At 42.4% G+C, this 21,600-nt stretch overlaps 1 protein-coding gene across 2 annotated transcripts in view; it reads left to right on the forward strand.

Moving 5' to 3' along the window:
• The window catches only part of fibcd1b (fibrinogen C domain containing 1b), a 141,310-nt gene that overhangs the window by 20,557 nt on the left and 99,153 nt on the right, over window positions 1-21,600 (forward strand). The window contains exon 2 of one of the 2 annotated variants that reach the window (XM_086301217.1): window positions 9,318-9,401. The exons of the other annotated variant lie outside the window; for it this stretch is intronic. Within the exon in view, the coding sequence (XP_086157343.1) occupies window positions 9,318-9,401 (84 nt within the window). The remainder of the gene's footprint in view (window positions 1-9,317; window positions 9,402-21,600) is intronic. 2 annotated transcript variants of the gene reach the window in all.

A 21,600-nucleotide genomic window follows, 5' to 3' on the forward strand; every position in this document is an offset into this window, starting at 1 on the left:
CAATTTGGTTTCCATACACTAGCATTAGCCATTTTTTTACAGTTCTTCTGCACTTTAATGAAAAGAGTTTCTATTTTACCTCTTAGCACAGTTTTCATATATCAAGCTAAGTTGCAAAAAAGCAATAGCAGACGTGATTAGCTATAGAGTGGTGAGCATTTACTCCAATGTGTACAGTCTAGCTTTTTTATGCCTGTCTGATTTTTCTGTGATTTTCCAATGATTCAAAATCAGAATAGAAATTCCTAATACGTAGAACACAGATTATAAAGTTTTGAGAAAATAATATAATCTTCTCCAACTAAAAACAACAAAAATGATTATGCTACAGAGTGCTAAATATAATAAGAGATTAGTTTATTTGCTGTATCTTCATGGTAGGCCACAATGATTTGAAAGGAGCAGCTCTGTGTAAAGCTCATGATTGATGAAAATGGTGCACTTTCTTTGGATTCCCTAGCTAATGACTCGCAAAAATATTATATTACCCTTTATGAGCAGTTTATATGTATATACGCATATATTTTCTTAATTCTGCTGGTTGTTGATGCTGTATTCCTACTTAGTCGGAGACAGAACACAGGGTCAGACACATTTGGCATATGTGTTTGGCTGAAGAGCCAATGGTGTGAAGCTACCATCTGTGGGATTATGACTGAATGCCTCTAAGACAAATCCTGGCTAGAAATCACAATATTAGAGCAACGTAGAACTTTGGTTGGTCCCAGACAGCCACTCCAGACTGATTAGAAAAAAAATCCCCAGGTAAAAATAAACTTAAAAAGTCATAATAAAATGCATAATATAGTACCAAGGCCTAAGGAATAGTTTTTATGATAATGTTTAAAATGTTTTATATGGTCAGAATAGTATATATAAAATATACAGTATAAGTATTTATATCTCCGTTGGGCTAAAGCAAATATGTAAATTGTGCTGTAGCGCTTTGTTTAACATACAATATCCGTATGTGAATGTTAATGGCTTATTTGAGGATCTGTGACCTTGTGTAACTGTGCACGCTACACAAACTCTAAATTCGGAAAAGACAATATGCTGCATCAGCTAAAATGAATGCATGCAAACACTGCAAGAAATGTTCTTCACCTTCAAAATAAGACAGCATGCAGAGAAAGAAGAGGAAGGAGAGGCCAGCAGGAGAGCAGGGGGATGAGTTCAATCCTAAGAGACAAATCACCCGCTCTACCCTCCACTGCCTGTCCTTGGAGCTCACACTGCAATTGGCCACACAGAGACTGACTCTGTCACCAACTGTCCCTGAGACGCACACACTGGAATGCAAAAACATATCACTGCAGCCACGATTATAAAGCACGCAATCACCGTAAGGTCAGAACGGCTTCTTTGTAAGCATGAAGTGAAACAGCAAGATTGAAAAAGGGCTTTCAGTTTCAAAAGGCATATATTGTTACCTCTTCTCTCACAGGTTATGTGAGACTAACCAAATGGAGACAAAATATGAACTTTAAGTAAATATTTTACATCTACTTTATGTCTTGTAAGACCTATATGTCCTATGCTGTCGTTTAGTGATAAAAAAAAAAGTGTTGCTTGCAATTGTTAAACACATAAAGCCTATCAGTATGAGGTAGGGAAATATTACATATTGAATGAGAAATGTGTCAAAGCAGTAAGTTTCAAACATCTTAAAGAGTTTTTAATAAAATAAAATGATTTGAAATTTCTTTAAAAATCATGTCTCTACCATATGGGTCTTTTTTGCAGACAGAAAACATCATATTTCAAAAGCTCAACCTACAATTTTTGCAATATTATGTTAATTTTCCGTGATTTCTGTGAGTTTTCTTCGACTTCTAAGACATTTCAACTCATAATTTTCACTTTTCTCTTTGATTTTTTTTGTTCCATGTCACTGACATCCCCTCGTTCTTTAAGTTTTTCATTCCTTTTTCAGAACAAAAGCAACCAGGCCTTGCTTTGGTGATATGATGACAAAGAAGACAGTGAATGTGAGATTGGGCTTCACAAATAAACCTGACTTGTCTTGACTTGAAATTAAACTTTAATGTGCAAGACGCAGGTCAAGTAAGGAGGATTTGAGCATGATTGCATAAAATGTCAAAAACATAATGCTCATGCACATATGCACATCAAGAGGGGTGTATTCTATTGGAGATTATACATGCACCAGTCATGCTTTGTTGACAGCAACAGCATCCTAATTGCACACACAAACACAAGAATATCTTTGGTAAAGGCACACCTTCACCATTCAATAAATTATTGTGGAGTGAAAAGGATAGATTTATAGTGCTTTTCCTGTTACTCTCGTCAGGAATAATCAAAATAATTCTCATCAAGGACTCCTCACAGCTGAACTTCACCAGCTTGCTTGTCTTTCTTCGTCCTTTCTACTCCCACTTCAATTTTTCTCTTTGAAATTGCAGGCCACTTAGAGTTGTGATTGCTGTTGCAAGAACAGTTAAGTGCACAAGCACAATCATGCAAGGACAAGAAACACCCTTACCTGGGCACGCAAGTACACTCCTACCTGGATGCACAAGCACATTCACTGATACCCTTATGAACTTCATGCAGACACACACATGCGCACGCACACAAATAAGACGCATCATTAAAAAGCAAGATGAATCTCCACCCCACAGTGTTGCTACTTTAATAGCAGCGTGATAAGAAGGCAGACACTTCCTCAAATAGGCAAAAATGAAGAGCTGCGTCTCCTTAATGTATACATTTGCATATATCACTACGTGTAAACCGTACAGGCACTCATAAATAATACATGCATGTTAGGGATACTGGTGTCCTGCTTCATGGTACAGCTACCCTGCAGAATGACTAATGACTGTAGCTCAAATAGCACTACTGGGTCCCCTTACTTGTGTGTGTGTGTCCATGCATGTGTGTGTCTGCCCATCTATCTCTCTGTGTATGTCTATGTTTGCGACTGCGTTCGCACAAAGGGGGTATCCTACATCTTAAAAATTTGACCTTGGCAAGGAGATCAGATTTTGATGCTGATGGCACAAGACAAATGTAGCGTTTGCTCCTTTACTCGTGTTAGAGGATATGTGCATGCATGTGTGCGTGTGTGTGTGCGTGTGTGTGTGTGTGTGTGTGTGTGTGTGTGTGTGTGTGTACATGTATGGCAGTGCACGAGTAAAAGATGTGATGGTTGAGTGCTATCGGGTGGCAAGTGGTCATGTTCACTCTCTCTCTGAGGGGATGCTGTGCTGCAGTGGATATTGGTCTTCTAAGGTCAGGGGGTTAACTCAGCTCTCTGTAACAAAACTATAGTTGTGCCATCATAAAACACACAAAACCATTATTTTAAGGACACCAGCACCTAATCAATTTCACCCTGCTAGATATTTGTTAATATGATTACTTCCATACATCTTCAGTCCTGCATAAATAACAATGGGAAGGACAAGATCCATGAAAGATGGATATTGGGTGGTGGTTTACTGGGACTCAACAGATAGCTTAACATTTGGACCAGTGACTGGGTACAGTAAGTTCTACCCCCATACTGACACTCTGGCTGACTTCTGTAAGTAGATGATGATAGCAGATCATCTGCAGACATGATACAGTGCAGCTTTGGGGTGTCTTTTCTTTTAGTTAAAGTTGGAAACTTCCTTTCATCTCAGGTAAGCATCTGTAAGACCATTAATCATCATTATTCTGGCAAGGCCGGCCTCAGAACTTGTTGAATTTTAAATGTAAGTCCCTGAATTAATGATTAGACAATGTTTATTTTGTTGGGTTGTGACATTTGAATCCTCAGAGAGAAAAAAAACAAAACAAACCCTCAAGAAATAAATGACCGTAAATTTAAAAAAAGAAAAGATTCGGATTAACTCCCATTTAAAACAGCCCCAAATTATCTTTAAAATCCAAGAACTTAATGAGTTCTTTGTGATTTTACATTGCCATATTTTAATGTAAAATACACTCAAAAATGATTCAATGCCCTCATAAACAGGACGCAATTGTGTGAGTAAAACACAGCTGATACAAATGTATATAAAATCAAAAGTGTATCTATTCAGATAAATAATCATTAAGGAAAAAAAGCTTCATATAGACTGAATGTATATCAATCAAGTAGATTTGTTTTGATGAGATTCTGTTAAATGTAATGTTTTACATTGTATAATATATCTACATGTAATCAAATTACTTTAAGTCATTATTTTGGGTATTAATATTTCCTTGTGGGTTTGGAAAATAACTTGTTGAAATAACTGCATGAATTGTTATTAAGGTATTAAAATGTTAGATTAAATGTATATTTTTAATACTAATCTGTCTCATTATAGATTTCAAGGTGTATTATAGTTTATCTTCTTAAGATCTGATTACAAGCTAGAGAACATCACAATTTATTTTGGAGGAATGGCACAAATTTATACACTTAGTCATTATTTTATCACTAATAAAGTTTCCGTTTGGTTTTGAGTGTTGTTTGGTATAGCAGTGTCTACAGAGAATGCACACTTAAGTAGATAATCTCTTATATGAAACACTGCTGAACTATGTAAGGGCGTTCACCCCTACACAATATCCTTCTGCTTTTCATCCTGCTTTATATACCCCCTTTTTCTGCTTTTTTCATCATTCTGTCCCCTCATTTACCAATCTGCAAGTCCCATTAAATGATTTGTAAGCCCACAAGTGAATATATGCAAAGCCTCTTTTACTCCATCAGCTTAGTGAGCACTAGGCTAAAACACACCTTGCTAAAGTCCCTGTCACACAGTCTCACGCAAAGGTATTCTGCAAAGCGAACTAATTATCCCAAGAACAACACGTTCACACAATCCAAATATTCTTAGATAGACTGGGGATACTGGCCTAAAATATTTATATTCACACACTATCCATGCACTCATGCAAATACATAGGTACGCTTATTGAAAAAGCACACACGTACACATTCAGGCACGCCCGGGATAAGTCTGAGCCCTCTCTGTCTTATCGAGACGTGCCTCATCAGATAGGATTCTGCTTGTAAGGTCCAACCAATAAAAAGCCCAAATATTCCATTAAGTGTAAATCCTCTCCGCTGGTGGAGCTTGTGGAATCAGTTTTGGACTAGACAAACACTGCCAAGCAGTCATGCCCAAGCTGGGACCACTGCCAACAAGAAGCTCCACAGATATTGGTGTGTCACTGTGGGGCACGTGCGTATATGTTTGTGTGCACGGGCAGCATGAAACCCCAATGTGAGCATTAGCAGGCAGGGGAATGAACAAACTAAAGCTCTGATCCATGCTGCTCAGTATAATGGAAAGGCAGAGTCTCAGGAATCTAAGTGGGTTGCAGCTGCAACACATAAGCTTTTGTTCTGTGTGTATGTGTTCACATGTGATGTTTTTGTAAATTTTTTTCCCTTTTGCAACAAAACGGGAGTACACGTTGTGCCCATGTGTGTTGGTGCACACAAGCATTTACGCATTTTGTATACTCACAACACATTTGCCTGCTTTTTATTACTAAAATGAATTTGTAAGACACACAAATTCAGTAGCTTTCACTCTACTATGTAGCTGATTTGTTAGTGCGTTGGTCATATCACTGTGGAGTCTGTGTTTATTTAGTAACGCAGCTCTGTAGCTCTCTGTGTACTGCACAGACAGCTGCAATGTTTTAGGCAGAACAGACATAGATTTCTATCACTGACCCTAAGGCTGCTCATTAGAATTCTGCACACCTCTCTCAAATCTCCCGCTTCCCCCATCCACCCACCCTTAACTTTTTTCTCTCTCTCACTACCTTCCTTTATTTCTTTCTTGCTGTCTTACACACTGGAAATGAATGCTTAGAGCAAAAAGGTGAGCTATTGGTTAGCCGAGATAACAATGACTGTGTGAGTAGCATACGCGGCAAGTCGCAGCTGACAAAACATACACAAAGGCAAGCAACGCTGCACAACTGCATACATGTAACTGCTGTTTGCATGTTTACAACATGCACTTTCACAGCTACTATATTTGAAATATTAACATTAAAAAGCTCAAGGCATCCATCATACCTGCATTAATCTGAGAGAATTATCAGCAGTCTCCCAACTTTAAGTGGATTTCAAGACTTTTAAGTGTGGCTTTTTCAGAAGGCCCACACAGTAACTGTGTGGCTTTGTATAGCTGCCACACTTGCCCCCCATAAGCAGCCATTTCCACATTTAGAAAGCTTAATGTTTAGAGATTTCTCATTTGAGGTCATAAGCCCATTGCTCCAGAGTTAGCCATATTGAGCGTCTTGCTGCCACCAGCTGCAAGTGTAAAATGTGTATTCTGTCATTGGTTGACAAGTAGTTGCCCGAGGTTGCCCATATGGAAAAGATATATATAAATCTTATAAAGTTTGTATCTGTCTTGTGTGAAACTTGTATGAAAAACATACAAGAGTGAAAACAGATATAAGATCCCTTGAAAAATTATATAAATTGAACTTGTATTTTTTGGATACTTACTAAAACAATATATGAAAGTAATGAGAAAGTGGCCACTTTCACGAGTAAAACCTTATATGATTCACTATATGGAGTAGGCCACATCTTATGCAAGTCTTTTATAAGTTTTTACTATTTCTTTTCCATATGGTTGTTGACTGACACTAGGTGAAATTGGTTGCAAACTTATCTGCAATCACTTGCAAACTGCTAGCTAAGCTACTTGAAAAAGTGGACTTTTATTTTGATGGGAAAAGTTCTCTGTGTCTATTTTGTGTCGCACTTTTCACAGTTTCACTACAACCTTAAAAGTAGCTGCTCAGTGTTTTTCCACGTTTGTTTTGGGGTTTTTTTGTGGACTTTGGATGACTGTGCCAATCTCCGACCAACCAAAGCAATTCCAAAGAGGCTTTTGCCACATCTTTCTTTAGTGTCAGGGAGTCATTGACTTGTCAGCAGATGTAGGTGACTGGGGCTTTTAGCAGTCGATTTCCCAGCAACTGCCATCAACCTCCAGCAACCACTCACCAGCTGGTAGGGGAATACATATTTTTCCCTGATGACCAGTGGTTTTTAGTTGGTTGTAGATGGGTCTCTAGGTTTGTGTGACTGGGGCCTTAATCACTTGGCCACATGTTCAAAAACAGAGCAAGTTAATGGTATGTCGTTAGAAGTCATGTGTCTGCAAAACCACCATATGAGTTATGAGCATCACAACAGTCAGACAAATCAAGTTAGCTTAACAATTAGCACACAAATAGTTCTAAGGCCAAACCAGAGGTAAAAAATGAGTGTGGGAGGGTGGACATGCCATGTCTGCTGAATATAAGAGTCAGTGGTTCTTTGCCAAACCAAAGCAAAACTTAACCAAACCCAACTTACTTCACCCCCTGGTTACTGAAAATTAGTACAGCTCTAAAGTGATCTTATAATACTGCTCATAACAGGTGTAAAGACATATAGTCTTAGTCATATAAATTCACTAATGAAAATCTTATGACACCAGGCTTGGATAGAAAACTCATTTTGATATATTAATTGCTAATGTTTGCTGCATCCATTCTTAAGTACTCAGCTGGGATTGGGGATGTGTGCTTTTGTGTTGGGGTTATTGTCCCTAGCTAATTGAGCAATTCCAGTGGGGGAGGAGTAGTGTTTAAGGTCATGGAATAACGTGGTCTCTGGAAGCAGTTAGAAAGCTCACACTTCCGTAATTACTCTGCTTTTATCTGTGTAGCAGCTAGAACCGCTAGACAAACACACATATAAGCAGTACTAGGCACATACTGTATCCTGAAGCATGTTCAAATTTCACACTGCACACATTTACCTGTATGAATAAGTGCTGCTTGCACACAGTGTTTTCCCCGCATGCAGTTAATTAAAAGTTACTTTTTGATATTTTCTATTTTAGAAGAAACTCTGTCCATGATTTCTGGAAATTGAACCTGTCATAAAAACTGAATTTAATGATACGTTTGAGATGTAAAGGAAACGTTTGAAAAGTCATGCTGAATATTTATACTGACATTGGATTGGGTAATGTGGAATGACAGGATGCCACATCACTTGATGGAAATGAAAATGATGAATCTACTGTACAGAAGGCTGAATTCGGACATCCCGAAAATCAAAGTGGAAAAATGATGCAGCAGACTCCATTTTGACAGACCTGAACAGTCTGAGGTGCAACCTGGCAGCGTTGGACGGCCTAAAACATAAAGTTCCAGAGGTGTTCGATTAGATTTAGGTCTGGCGAGTGTGGGGGTACAGTCATTGGTATCAATTCCTTCAATCTCCAGGAACAGCCTGCACACTCCTACCACGTGAGGCTGAGCATTGTTGGACACCAGGTGGAATCCAGGACCCACTGCACCAGGATGAGGTCTGACAGTGGGTCCAAAGATTTCATCTCGATACCTAATGCCAGTCAGGGTGCCGTTGCCCATTGGCTGTAGAGGTCTGTGCGTCCTTCCATGGTTATTCCTCCCCTGATGATCAGTGACCTACTACCAACCCAGTCATGCTGAATGACGTTACAGGCAGTATAACATTCACCATGGTTATCCAGACTCTTTCAGGTGTGCTGAGGGTGAACCTGCTGTGATCTATGAGAAGCACAGGGTGCAAGTTTTGGCACCAATTGTGGTATTCTATGGCAAATGCCAATCTGGTTTCATTGTGCTCTGCAGTGACCATGAAGCCCTTTAGAGGATGTAGGTCCCTCATAAAGTCTTTTTCTGATTGTTTTCTCAGAGACATTAACACCAGTGGTCTGTTGGAGGTCATTTTGTAGTTCTGACAGTGATCATCCTGTTCCTCCTTGCAAAAAGGAGTAGATGCTGGTCATGCTGATGGGTTAAGGACCTTCTATGGCTCTGTCCGGCTCCCTTAGAATAACTGCCTGTCTCTTGAAATCCCCTCAATCCCCTCAAGGTCCAATGTGCTAGGACCTTTGCACCCTCTGTACGGTCCAGATTTCAGCTCACAGTACCAGTAGTGACACTGGCCCTAGCCAAAAAGTCAGAAGGGATGAGGAGGGAAAAAGTCAGTGGCCTCCACCTGTAAAACCATTCCTATTGTGGGTGCTCATTGTTACCCCTCTAGTGCACCTGTTTTTAATTTCATTAACACCAAACCTCTGCTGCCAGATCAATATCCTACAAGTTTAATTGACTTGATGCTAAACCCTGATTAAAAAGTATTCCTTTACTTGTTTTCAGGAGTATATATCCAAAGCCTGTGCGTCTATGCATGTATGTGTGTGTTTGTTTGCATGTGCACGCATGCTTGATTGCACATGTGACTTGAACAAACGCCAACACTAGTGGCCCTATCTGTTTGTCCCATGCAGACGTTCTGTGAATGTGTGCCCAGCTCCTCTCAACTCAAACATCGCTGGTCAGATTCAGAAACAGCCAGGGAGACCCCAGCTAAGGTAAGGCCCCGTTATCACAACATGTACGCACATGTATACTTGAGCAATTTGTCTTTTTAACTGGTTGAATTTACACAAATCAAACAAATTATTTTGGCTAGAGTTTGAATTAGATTTCTGCAGAATAATATGTAAGTTGATATGGGGACTAGCAAACACTGAAGTGGATAGAAATGGCTAAATAAAAATAATCCAAACTGATATAATGTATAATATTATAATGACACAAATTAAATCCCCTTATTTCTTCCTCTATACTACGTGCACTGCTGTATACACTACCATCCACCATCCTCCTTTTTAGTCAAATCAGGGGCAGACATTGAATAGTTACTTGCTCACCTGTGGAGGAGATTATGTTTCACCGACAATTATTTTTTTAATCACCAGCCACTATCTCACTCCTTTAGAAATGAATCGTTGTGTGTAACACATTATATTTTGCCACTGAGAAGCAGCAATTGCACAACCTCAGCTCAAATACCCAGACGCACAAGAGGAAGATGGATAAGACCCTGCAGATACTCTGAACTGAGAGGGGAGGTCATGGCTACACTGGGAAATGGAGCCTGATTGTATAGCAGATTATAATGAAGAAACTGCACTGAATGCTGTTATGAGTCAGATTCAAACCGCCAGTGAATGAAAGGAGGGTGGAAATGGTGAACATGACTTCTTTTATTTATTTTTTTTTATTTATTTTTTTTTTCTAAATGACATCAGAAACAGCAGTATGCGACATTACGTGATGGCAGAGCTTCAGTTCATCCTTTGTCATTTTTTTTTTTTTTTTTTTTTTTTTTTTTTTAATAAATAGGACAGGGGGAATAAATGAGAGAGAGAGGGGGAGAGAAAGAAAGAAAACCAAAGGGGAGAAGAGACGGTGAGAAGGGGGGGGAAGAGAGACAAAAAAAAAACAAAAAAACTCCTGGGTCACCTGTATGGAGAAAAAAAACAAACAAACAAACAAACAAAAACAAACAGAGGAGACAGCAAACAACAAAGAGCAACATAATAATAGAGAAAACAAAGCACCATCACAATAAACTAGCTAGTCATAGATATCAGTATTTACTAAGTAATAAACGATATTGTGCAGCACGCAAGATAGACAGCGCACAGTGTGCTTTGAGGCAGCAGCCAAGAAAGCTTTAGTCCGCGTCTGTGAATACCCATGTGTGCATACCTGTGTGGATCAGCATGCTTGCATTCCAAAGGTTTCTCCATGTAATGATCTGCTAGGGAGTGTGGGGGGGCCACAGCCCCGTCCTCCAGGGTGTGAAGCGGGTATGGAGGAGATCAAAACTCCAGACATCCAGAGGCCCCCAGAACACAAGAGACCATGGAAGACCAACAGAGGGGCAGCCGCGCCACTGTCCCAGTAAGAGCTGAGGAGAGTCCCAGATGAGGGCTCGCCCAGCAGCCGCGGAGCAGAAGTCAGGGGGAGTTGCAGTGACGCGCCCGTGAGCTCCGCCGGCCCCCAGCTGCGCCTGAGTGACCGAGCCCTAGGCCGAGAGGCCGGGGGCACCCCACCTCCAAAGCGGCCCGAGCGAGCCCCAGGCCCCGACAAGCGGCCGCCAAGGAGTGAGCCGGTGTGTACCCGGACGCCCACCCCCAGACACAAAGAACCACCAACACACCGACACCTGAGGGAGTCCGCCACCGGCAGGGGAAGTGGTGGTGGGTGGAGATAGGCCTCCAAACCTTGGAGGGCCTGAGGTGTCCCCAGAGAGGTGGCGTCTGATACCCAACCTGACATATAGACACAGACATACAGGCACACACAGACACAAACATCCATTCCCACCCTCATGCTCTCATATGCACTCACTCCACACTCAACCAACGTAGAGACAGACATAAAGAGACGCTGTACACACAATCACACTCCCCAAGCGTACTCTACAAACCGGGTCTAGGTACCCTTGCCCCTGGAGGGGGGAATTGCACCCAGACCCAGGTGGTGTTACCCTTTTCCCTGCGGTGGGGAGAGGCAGACCACCCCGACTCCGCAGCAGCAGGGAGGCCCCACACCCCAGACCGCAGTCGGACGGCCAACTCCTCCTACTAGCCCTCCCGCTCCAGCAGGCCGCAGAGAATGGGGGTGGGAGAAGACTCCAAACCTCCCTCCACCCGCTCATTGTAGTGTTGATGCATATGTGTTCTAAGGTGCAATTAAAACCCAGGAGGGCATGGAGCTACCTGCCAAGGAGCAGCAGGTAAGCGCATAGTCCCTCCTGCTAACCCTCAATGACTAAGTGTATTTAAAATTGAGAGGTGGGCAACGACGTCAGGGGTGAGGTATACACCCTGATGGTGATTTGGACTCCGTGATTGTGCCCACCCCCAAGATCCTATATGTATGTGTAATGAGAGTGTGAATAATGTGAATGTCTAAGTTGTGGGATAAAATTGAGGCAGAGGCAGCCAGAAGGGGACGGGGGGGGGGTAGCCTCCTCTGCACCCTGGTGACATACCCCCACTCCAAGGCCCTGCATGTGTGGGTGGTTGTGGAGGAGCGGGAAGAGGGAGGCAGCTGGAGATGGGGAGGGAAGGAAGGGAGGGGCAGGTAACCCCTCCCTGGGGCCAGCTCCCCCGCTGACCCCAGTAGGCACTCCCACCCTCCGCGACCCGCCAGGGAAGGGGGGCCCAGGCCCATCAGACCGGGGCCCAGTGCAGTAGCGCCCCCCGGCTCCACAGAGCCCTGGACAGTCCACCCAACCCCACCACAGAGAAAACTGCACCCACCCCACCAACCACACATCTTCCAGACTACATAAGACGGTAAACGCCCAGGCTGAGATCTTCCTCCACCTCTCCTGTATCTCCCCCTCCTGCAGAGAGTTCCTGAGAGAAGAAAGCTCCTGCAAGATGTGACCATCCCCCCCACCAGTTGAAGAGCCCCCCAGGCGGCTCGATGCACCGGCGGCACCCTGCTCCAGGGCCGGGCCCCCATGCACCCACCCGCCCACAACCCCGGCAACACACCAACCAGGACCCGAGCCCCCGAGGCCCGGCCCGGGCCCCAGCCCAGAGACGGAGCGCCCCCAGAACCTCACGCCCATCCCGGACCCACCCAGGGGCAGCCAGGTTGCCAGGTCAGTAACCCGCGTCCGTCAGCACAGACCCTCCCCTAGCCCCGCTGCACGCAGCCGCGAGGAAACAGTCACCTGAGAGCCAACAGAGCCCTCAACCGGACGTGACCGCTACCCCGGGTTGAGCCCCCCAAGGAAGATGCCTCCGGGGAACCCCCCGACGCCCTAAGCCTGTCCCTACCCCCTCACCAATCACAACAGTGAAGGCGGGACCAAACTATGACCCCCCACCCCCACTAGGTGATGGAGCTGATAAAAGGGGCCCAGAGCAATTGATCTAATGTGGTGGCAGAGGCTGTGTCAAGACTAATGTAATCTAATAGATAATTTCTATATTGGTTAGAATTAAGATTATTTTTATTTTTCCAGTTCATGAGGACTGTTTTCTTGGCTATGCATAGGGCAGTGAAGATCATATGGGCTATATTCTTTTCTGAAGTGACATTATCTAAGCTGCCCAACAAACACACTAAGGGGGAGGTTGGAATGTTACATTTCAGACATTTTGATAAGTCTTCACATATCTCGCGCCAAAACTTTTGCACTGGTGGACAGAACCAAAGAGCGTGGATGTAATTGTCTGGTGTATTGCCTTGACAGTGTGAGCAGTTGTTGGAAGATGTAAAGCCCATCTTGAACATCCGATGACCTGTATAGTGCACTCTATGAAGTATTTTGTATTGTATTAATTGCAGACTGGGATTTTTAATTAATTTAAAAGTTTTTAAGCAAATCTGAGACCAGAAGTTTTGGTCTAGGTTGACTGATAAATCTGCTTCCCACTTTGCAGTAGGAAGGGATATTGATTCATCTAATTTAGAAAGTGTTCTGTATATTTTAGATAATAATTTGGGGGATTTAAGAGTAAGAAAATGTGCCGCACTTGGTGGTGTTTGTAATTCAACTTGACTGAGGTTAAATTTCTTTTTTACTATGGATTTAATTTGTTGATATTCTAAAAACCTTGTCTTGTTGATCCCATATTGTTCAACTAGTCTGTCAAATGGAATAAATTCTGTTCCCTCTAATATATGTTCTAAGTATTTAATTCCTTTACAACTCCATTCTGGGAAATTAATCATATTATTGTTTTGTAATATGTCAGGGTTATTCCAGATAGGTGTACGTTTGCATGGGATTAATGAAGACTCCGTTATTTTTAGAAACTCCCACCATGCTGTTAGAGAAAAGCTGATGTTGATACTTTTAAAGCATTCATGTCTTTTGATGTTTGAGCTAATAAATGGTAGGTCTGAAATCTCTAGATCCTTGCATAGTGCCTGTTCAACATCTAGCCAGGGCTCAACTAAGAAGGTATGTTTTAACCATTCTGAGATGAACTGAAGCCTGTTGGCTAAGAAGTATTGGTGAAAATTAGGCAGATCTAATCCTCCTCTATCCTTGGTTCTTTGTAGCGTTTTTAAGCTAATACGCGGGGGTTTATCTTTCCAAAGGAATTTGGAAATATATGAATCCAGAGATCTGAACCAATCTTGTGATGGTTTGTTAGGGATCATCAAAAATAAGTAATTTATTTTTGGCAAGATCATCATTTTTATAGTGGCGACCCTTCCCATGAGTGATATGGGTAAAGATTTCCATCTAGTCAGATCGCCTTCTACTTTCTTTAGCAGTGGGATGTGGTTTAGTTTAGTTAAGTCTGAAAGCTTAGGAGAGATATTAATACCTAAATATTTAATATTTCCGGATTGCAGTGGGGCAGAGGAAGAATTATGGAAGGAGCAGTTAATGGGGAGAACTGTAGATTTTGGCCAGTTAATTGAATAATCTGAAACTCTTGAAAACCAGTTTATTAAAGTAATTACCTCAGAGAGGTTGGTTTGTGTGTTTTGCAGAAAAAGCAACACATCATCCGCATAGAGACTGATTTTATGTTCTATGTTCTTACATTTTATGCCCTTAATTGTTGTAGCCTGTCTAAATGCTGCTGCTAGAGGTTCGATAAAAATTGCAAAAAGTGAGGGGGAGAGTGGGCATCCCTGCCTGGTGCCCCTCAGGAGACAGAAGCTGGAGGATGTCTGGTCATTTGTTCTGATACGAGCCGTTGGGGAATTGTATAATATTCTTATCCAGTTTATGAAAGAGTTTCCAAAACCAAATTTGTGTAAAGTTGCGAATAAAAATTTCCAATTAACTCTGTCAAATGCTTTTTCTGCATCTAGAGATAATATTATGGCTTCGATGTTTTTATCGTATGAGTAGTCTATAAAATTAAGTAATCTACGAGTGTTTGTTGAGGAGTGCCGACCTTTTATGAAACCAGTTTGGTCAGGATGAATTAAGAGGGGGGTCATTTTCTCTAATCTCTTTGAGAGAGCTTTGCAGATTATTTTAAGGTCTACATTTAAAAGAGAAATTGGACGATAGCTTGAGGGAAATAAAGGGTCTTTGCCTGGTTTTAGCAGGAGACTAATGTTGGCAGAATTCATATTTGGTGGTAGTCTGCCCTTTTCCTCGATTTCCTGCAACATGCTGTGGAATACTGGTGCCAAAATTGTCCAGAATTCTTTGTAGAATTCTGCAGGGAAGCCGTCTGGACCTGGAGCCTTATTATTGGGCATACTTATCAGGGCTTCCTGGAGTTCACTTGGCGTCAGTGGCGAATCCAATTCCATTGCTTGACTGTCTAGTAATTTTGGAAGAGTTACGTTGTCAAGAAACAGATCAATTTCATTTTTAGATGGGTTTATTTGTGGTGAGTATAAAGTTTCATAGAAATCCCTAAAAATGTTGTTTATTCTTCCAGGATCATATATTGTGTTCCCCGATAAATCTTTAGCAGCACATATAGTTGTTTTTTCTTTATTTATTTTTAGCTGGTTAGCTAGAAATCGACCTGATTTGTTACTGTGTTCAAAATTCTGCAAGCGAAGTCTTTGTATAAGGAATTGTGTTTTTTTATTAATAGTTTCATTTAATTCTAGTTTTGTTTTGCATATTTTGTTCAATGTTTCCTGATCTTGGTGGGACGCGTAGGCTTCTTCTAGTGATTTGATGTTTTTTTCTAATTCCTGAATATTTTTGTTTTCTTCTTTCTTTTTGTGTGATGAGAAAGAAATTATTTTACCTCTCATCACAGCTTTCCCTGCTTCCCATAGAACAGAAGCAGATATTCCGGGAGTGTCATTAAAGTCTAAATATGAAGTCCATTCCTTTTTAAAGTATTTAATAAAGTCTTCATCTTTAAGTAGTGATATATTAAATCTCCAGTTTTTACTTGGCGTAGTATTATTCTTGTGCATTAGTGTTAAAGATACAGGAGCATGATCGCTGACAGCTATAGGATGAATCTCAGTGTCTGAAATGTCACACAGCAGTGAGCTGCTGACCAAAAAATAATCCAGACGAGAGTAAGAGTGATGAACATGCGAGAAAAAAGTATATTCCTTACTGGTGGGGTGAAGAGAGCGCCATGCATCGCAAAGACCAAAGTCGTTCATATACTGTTTGATTATATTTGTGGACTGCCAATTACGCTGAGTTCCTGTTGTGTTGAGCCTATCCATTTCTTCATTTAGTCCAAGGTTGAGGTCACCGCCAAGAATGAGTGTGCAATCAAGGTGTTCAGAGAGTGCACTAAAAAAACCGTGGAAGAATGAGGGTTCATCAACATTTGGACCATATATACTAACAATACATAGTTTTTTGTTCAATATTGATAGTTTAATAATTAGAAATCTACCCTCTGGATCTATAACTGTATCGAGTACTGTAAAATTAACATTTTTATGTATTAAAATTGCTACTCCCCGTTGTCTAGAATTATAACCGGCTGCAAACACGTTAGGAAACTCAGGTGTTTTAAGTTCATTTAAACCTGTGACAGGTTTGTGAGTTTCTTGTAATAAAACAACATCTGCCTGTAGTTTTTTAAGCTGGTTAAATATTTTTAACCTCTTTCCTCTGGTGCCAGCTCCATTTACATTCCATGTGACAAACCTCAGCATGCCCTTAATTATGCGTGTATGTTTAATGATGTATGCTGGGTGTTTCGTTTAGACAGGTGGAGAGAATATGGAAACATCCCTTGTTTGTAAATAGAAAGAGAAAAAGAAGTGTGGTGAGAGACTCCATAAGTCTGACTATGTGTGTGAATATTCACTAATATGAACAAGCGTGGCTTGCTTATGTGTCCTGCAAGTCTGTGCGTGCTGTGAGGCTGTTGTGAATGTGCTGCCGTTGAGCTGATGTGTTTGCGTGATCGTGTTGTGAAAATATGGAGAAATAGAGGGTGTTGTTTGTAGGTGAGTGGGGAAGTAGGTGACCACAGCAGTGAAAGACAAGAGAAAGAAAGAAACCACATGAACTGTGAGCGACAACAAAAAAAAAGGAAACGAAACGGAAACATTCCAATTAAAGCAATGACGGAGGGTGACGGTGTTATATCTGCTATGACATCTTACTGATATTACTAGGTTAAACACATTTTAAAGGAGAAAGTGTGAATGAATAAGAAAAGAGTGTAGCGGGTTCTTATCTGGAGTGCAGTCAGTATAACCACGGTGTGGTGCCGGGGTCGCGGTACAGCTGTCCGTCCACGTAGAGCCGGTGTTGTGCCAAAAAGTGATTGTCTGCCAAAAACTGATTTCCGGTATTTGCCAAAAAGCGATTGCTCATATTTAAAGTGCTATAAGTAACTTGTTGGGCTATAATATGTTAAACATATGTCAAATGCATCCCTTATGGATGACATAAAGTCATCTTGAGCCACAAACAACATTCGTGTAGCAAGATACAAGCCGCAATCAGTTTTTCAAATTCAAATTCAAATTCAAATTCAAATTCAAATTTTATTTGTCACGTACACAGTCATACACAGTACGATATGTAGTGAAATGCTTGGACAACTGCTCGTGACCTAAAGAGAACAAAAAAGGAAAGGCTATGAATAAGATAGGAAATAAATATGAAAAATTAAAAAGGGTAAATTTAACTAGGAAGGAATAAAATATAAATTAAGGTTAAAAATGAAATAACTGTACAACACAAATTAGAATGAAGGGTAAATTTAACTGGGAAGAATAAGATAAAATATATAAATTAAAGTTGAAAATAAAATAACTGTACAACAAAATACACAATACACAATATAGAACTATATAAGAATGTATGAAGAAATCTAAATATAAATAAATATATACACAATAACAGCAGCTGTACAAGTATTAACTGGAAATGAAGAATATAGTGACCAGTGTTGTGCAAAACCAAAGTCCAGAAAGTCCAGTGTGTGTGTAAGAACTGTATGTGTGGGTCAGTACTGTGTGGTGGTGTGATTGAGAGACCGTATCGCCTGCGGGAAGAAGCTCCTCCTCAGTCTCTCTGTGTTGGTCTTCAGGGAGCGGAATCGCTTTCCTGACCTCAACAGAGAGAACAGTCTGTTGTTGGGATGGCTGAGGTCCTTCACGATCTTCCTGGCCTTGGTCCGGCACCGCCTGCTGTAGATTGAGTGCAGGTCAGGGAGCTCGGAGCGGATGGTGCGCTCAGCTGACCGCACAACCCTCTGTAGAGCTCGTCTGTCCTGCATGGTGCTGTTCCCGAACCAGGTTAAGATGTTTCCCGCCAGGATGCTCTCTATGGTGCACGAGTAAAAGTTCCTGAGCACCTTGGAGGGCAGTTGGAAGTCTCTCAAGCGTCTGAGGTGGTAGAGACGCTGTCGGGCCTTTTTCACCACGGTGTTGATGTGACAGGACCATGACAGGTCCTGCGTGATGTGAACTCCGAGGTATTTGAAGCTGTCCACTCTCTCCACTGGGCACTCGTTGATGACGGGGGTCTGGTAGTTCCTCTCCTGCTTAGTGCTGAAGTCCACTATCAGCTCCTTTGTCTTACTGACGTTTAGAAGGAGGTTGTTCCTCTGGCACCAGTTCTCCAGATTCCTAATCTCCTTCAGGTAGGCCGTCTCGTTGTTATCAGAGATCAGGCCCACCACGACGGTGTCGTCAGCAAACTTGATGATGGTGGTGGAGCTGGTAGTGGCCACACAGTCATATGTGTACAAAGAGTACAGCAGGGGGCTCAGAACACACCCCTGGGGGGCTCCAGTGCTGAGAGTGGTGGAGGCTGAGACATGTCCGCCCATCCTTACTGCCTGTGGTCTGCCAGTTAGGAAGTTGGAGATCCACTGACACATAGATGAGCTGAGTCCCAGATGCTCCAGCTTGGTGGTGAGTGTGGAGGGAATTATGGTATTAAATGCAGAGCTGTAGTCTATGAAGAGCATTTTAACATAATTCCCCCTTCTAGTGTCCAAGTGAGTGAGTGATGTGTGGAGGAGATGAGAGATGGCATCGTCTGTGGAACGATTTGGACGGTAAGCGAACTGTAGTGGGTCCAGTGTGTCTGGTAGTGAAGAAATGATGAAGTCTCTGACCAGGCGTTCAAAGCACTTCATCACTACTGAGGTGAGGGCTACAGGGCGATAGTCATTGAGAGAAGCAGGGTGGGGTTTCTTCGGGACAGGAACAATGATGGACTCTTTGAAGCATGTGGGGATCACCGACTGAGATAAAGAGATGTTGAATATCTCAGTGAACACAGGAGCTAGCTGGTATGCGCAGTCTCTTAGGATACGACCTGGGATGCCGTCTGGTCCTGCTGCTTTCCTGGTGTTCACTCTTTTGAAGGCTCTCCTTACTTCATGCTCGGAGATGACGAGCACGTTTCCGGTGCTGGCAGTATCTTCCTGTCTGCAGCCGTTAGCGCCGCTAACACTAGCATTGTTGGAGACCTTAGTTGCAGCCTCGAAGCGAGCATAGAAAGTGTTCAGCTCGTCTGCCAAAGTCACGGCCGCGTTCGTCATACCGGTTGTTGGTGTTTTATAGTCCGTTATTGTCCTTAGTCCCCGCCACAGGCTCCTAGAGTCACTCTGTTGGAGTTGTGACTCTAGTTTCCTCCCGTAGCGCTGCTTCGCCTCTTTCACCGCCCTCCGCACGTTATATGACGCGGCTTTGTACGGGTCCATGTCCCCCGTCTTGAGTCCCGTGTTGTAGGCAGCGGTGCGGGATCTCAGAGCGTCGCGGATGGTTTTATCCACCCACGGCTTCTGGTTGGGAAACGTTGTGATAGTCTTTGTCTCCACGGTATCATCCGCTAGTTTCCCGATGAATCCCACAACCGCTTCCGTAAACACGTTGACGTCATCGTCGGAGCTGTTTCTGAACATGGCAGCGACTTTTATATAACCTTTATTTATGCAGTAAAAAAAATCTCATTAACATTAAAAATGTATTTTGTAAGAGTAAGTTGCCCAACAGGACAGCAGAAATGGCAGCAAATATTACAATAGTTCTGTAAAAATATTTTAAGTGGGGATAAAGGACCGGATTGGTTATAATGTAAGTACAAGTTGTAAAGATACTTAAAAAACAGATAATTTTTTAATTCTTTATGTAACCCCTTTGTATCCCCTGTTCACCGAAGTCTATTTACGAACATACGTAAAGATATTACACATAAAAAATACACAGAAACACTGGAAATCAGTTTTTGGCAGACAATCACTTTTTGGCACAACACCGGTCCACAGCGATGACAGCACGGGAGCCTTTCTGGATAAAGCTACGTCGAACTGGGAACAGGACCTTGCGTCGTTCCAGGATCTCTTTGGGGAACTGGTCGTTCACGCTGAAGTCCGTTCCTTTCAGCTCTCTGCCGCGACTCTTCACCTGTTCCTTTTGTTTGAATTGGCTGAATTTGGCCACAATAGGCCGTGGTCTCCCGGTCCGCGACCGCGCGCCCCCCAAGCGATGTACTCTATCGAAGTCGATGTTCTTTACGGTGTCCTCCGGCAGCTTCAGGTGGATTTTAATGAAGCTTTTCACCGTTGCCTCTGCGTCCTCTCCGGCAGTTTCTGGAATACCAGAAAACACAAGATTATCTCTCATGCTACGGGCTTGTAGATCGATAACGGACTCTTTTATTTTTTTATTTTCAATGTTTAGCTGGGTCACGTTATCGGTGAGAGATTTAACCGACTCCCGTAGCGTGGCATTTTCAGCGGCAAGCGTTTCCACCTGCCGCTGGCTGAATTCCAGGGATTCTCTCAGAGATTTAAATTCCCGGTGTAAGATCTCCACCAGGGACAGCCTCGCATCGAAACTGGACAATCGCTTGTCGATTGACTCCAGGATTTCTGCGATGTCTTTGCCGGCAGGCGATGTTGTACCGGGGGAGTCTGCCTGGCGACTTCTCTTCGATGACGGCGTCTCGATTTTGGCCGGGGAAGATGCACTCTGGGCCTTATGCATTACTAAATCTTGAAAACAGCGGTCGATGTAATCTTGGAGAGCGTCTAAACTCTCCCCGTTGTCCTCCAGGGTGTTAGAGATGATAAAACAGATGTTGTTAGTTATATGACAATTGATTAGTATATTTGGTAATACTGAAGCTTGGAAAACCTTTGTTAAACTCTATGCTACCATTTGCTTTTTCTCCGCCAAAATCTCCGGCGTCTGACGTCACCTACAACATCACTTCCGTCACTTCTTCTTTTAAAACCAGTCCGTGCATGCCAGTTTAGCTTCAAAATATTTTTGTACCTTTCTGCGTGTATTAGTTTGGCAGCTCCAACGTGAATGTCTTCTGTGTATACATCGATTTGTGTCAGCATGTGCGTGTTTGTGTTTTGAGAAGAGGGAGAGAGGACGAGAGAGTGAGGATGCTTGGAAGAGTTTTGCTAGTTTCCTGCTTATCTAATGAGCAGGCAAAACCTTTTGTCCAAGAACTGTCTGCCAGTTCTCCTGCGTGGGAGGACATCATTTCCACAGAGAGGAATTCTCTCTAATTCTCTGCCTCTTCTTTCCGATCTATCTATCAGAATTCCCCAGTTCTCCTCTCAAATCCCATGGTGTGGCTTGAGTACAGAAAGGAGAGGACGTGAAAGTCAGCCACTAATTACAGAGTGGTCTCCTGCTGTGAGATCGAGAGTCTCATTTACAAAAAAAACCTAACTGTTAAGAGGCTGCTTGCATCCTGTTCTCACTGTCATTATGCCACTACAAATCTCAACCTGAGGTGGGAGACCGCGTACTCCAATGGGGCATGAAGCAGGTTGCTGTTTCATTTCATTTTTTACTGACCAT

The sequence above is a fragment of the Aulonocara sp. 'chitande type north' Nkhata Bay genome, linkage group LG7 (genome assembly GCF_057382095.1).
Source record: "Aulonocara sp. 'chitande type north' Nkhata Bay isolate Kocher_YH1m ecotype deep benthic linkage group LG7, A_spYH_male_GT1.1, whole genome shotgun sequence".
NCBI lineage: Eukaryota > Metazoa > Chordata > Actinopteri > Cichliformes > Cichlidae > Aulonocara > Aulonocara sp. 'chitande type north' Nkhata Bay.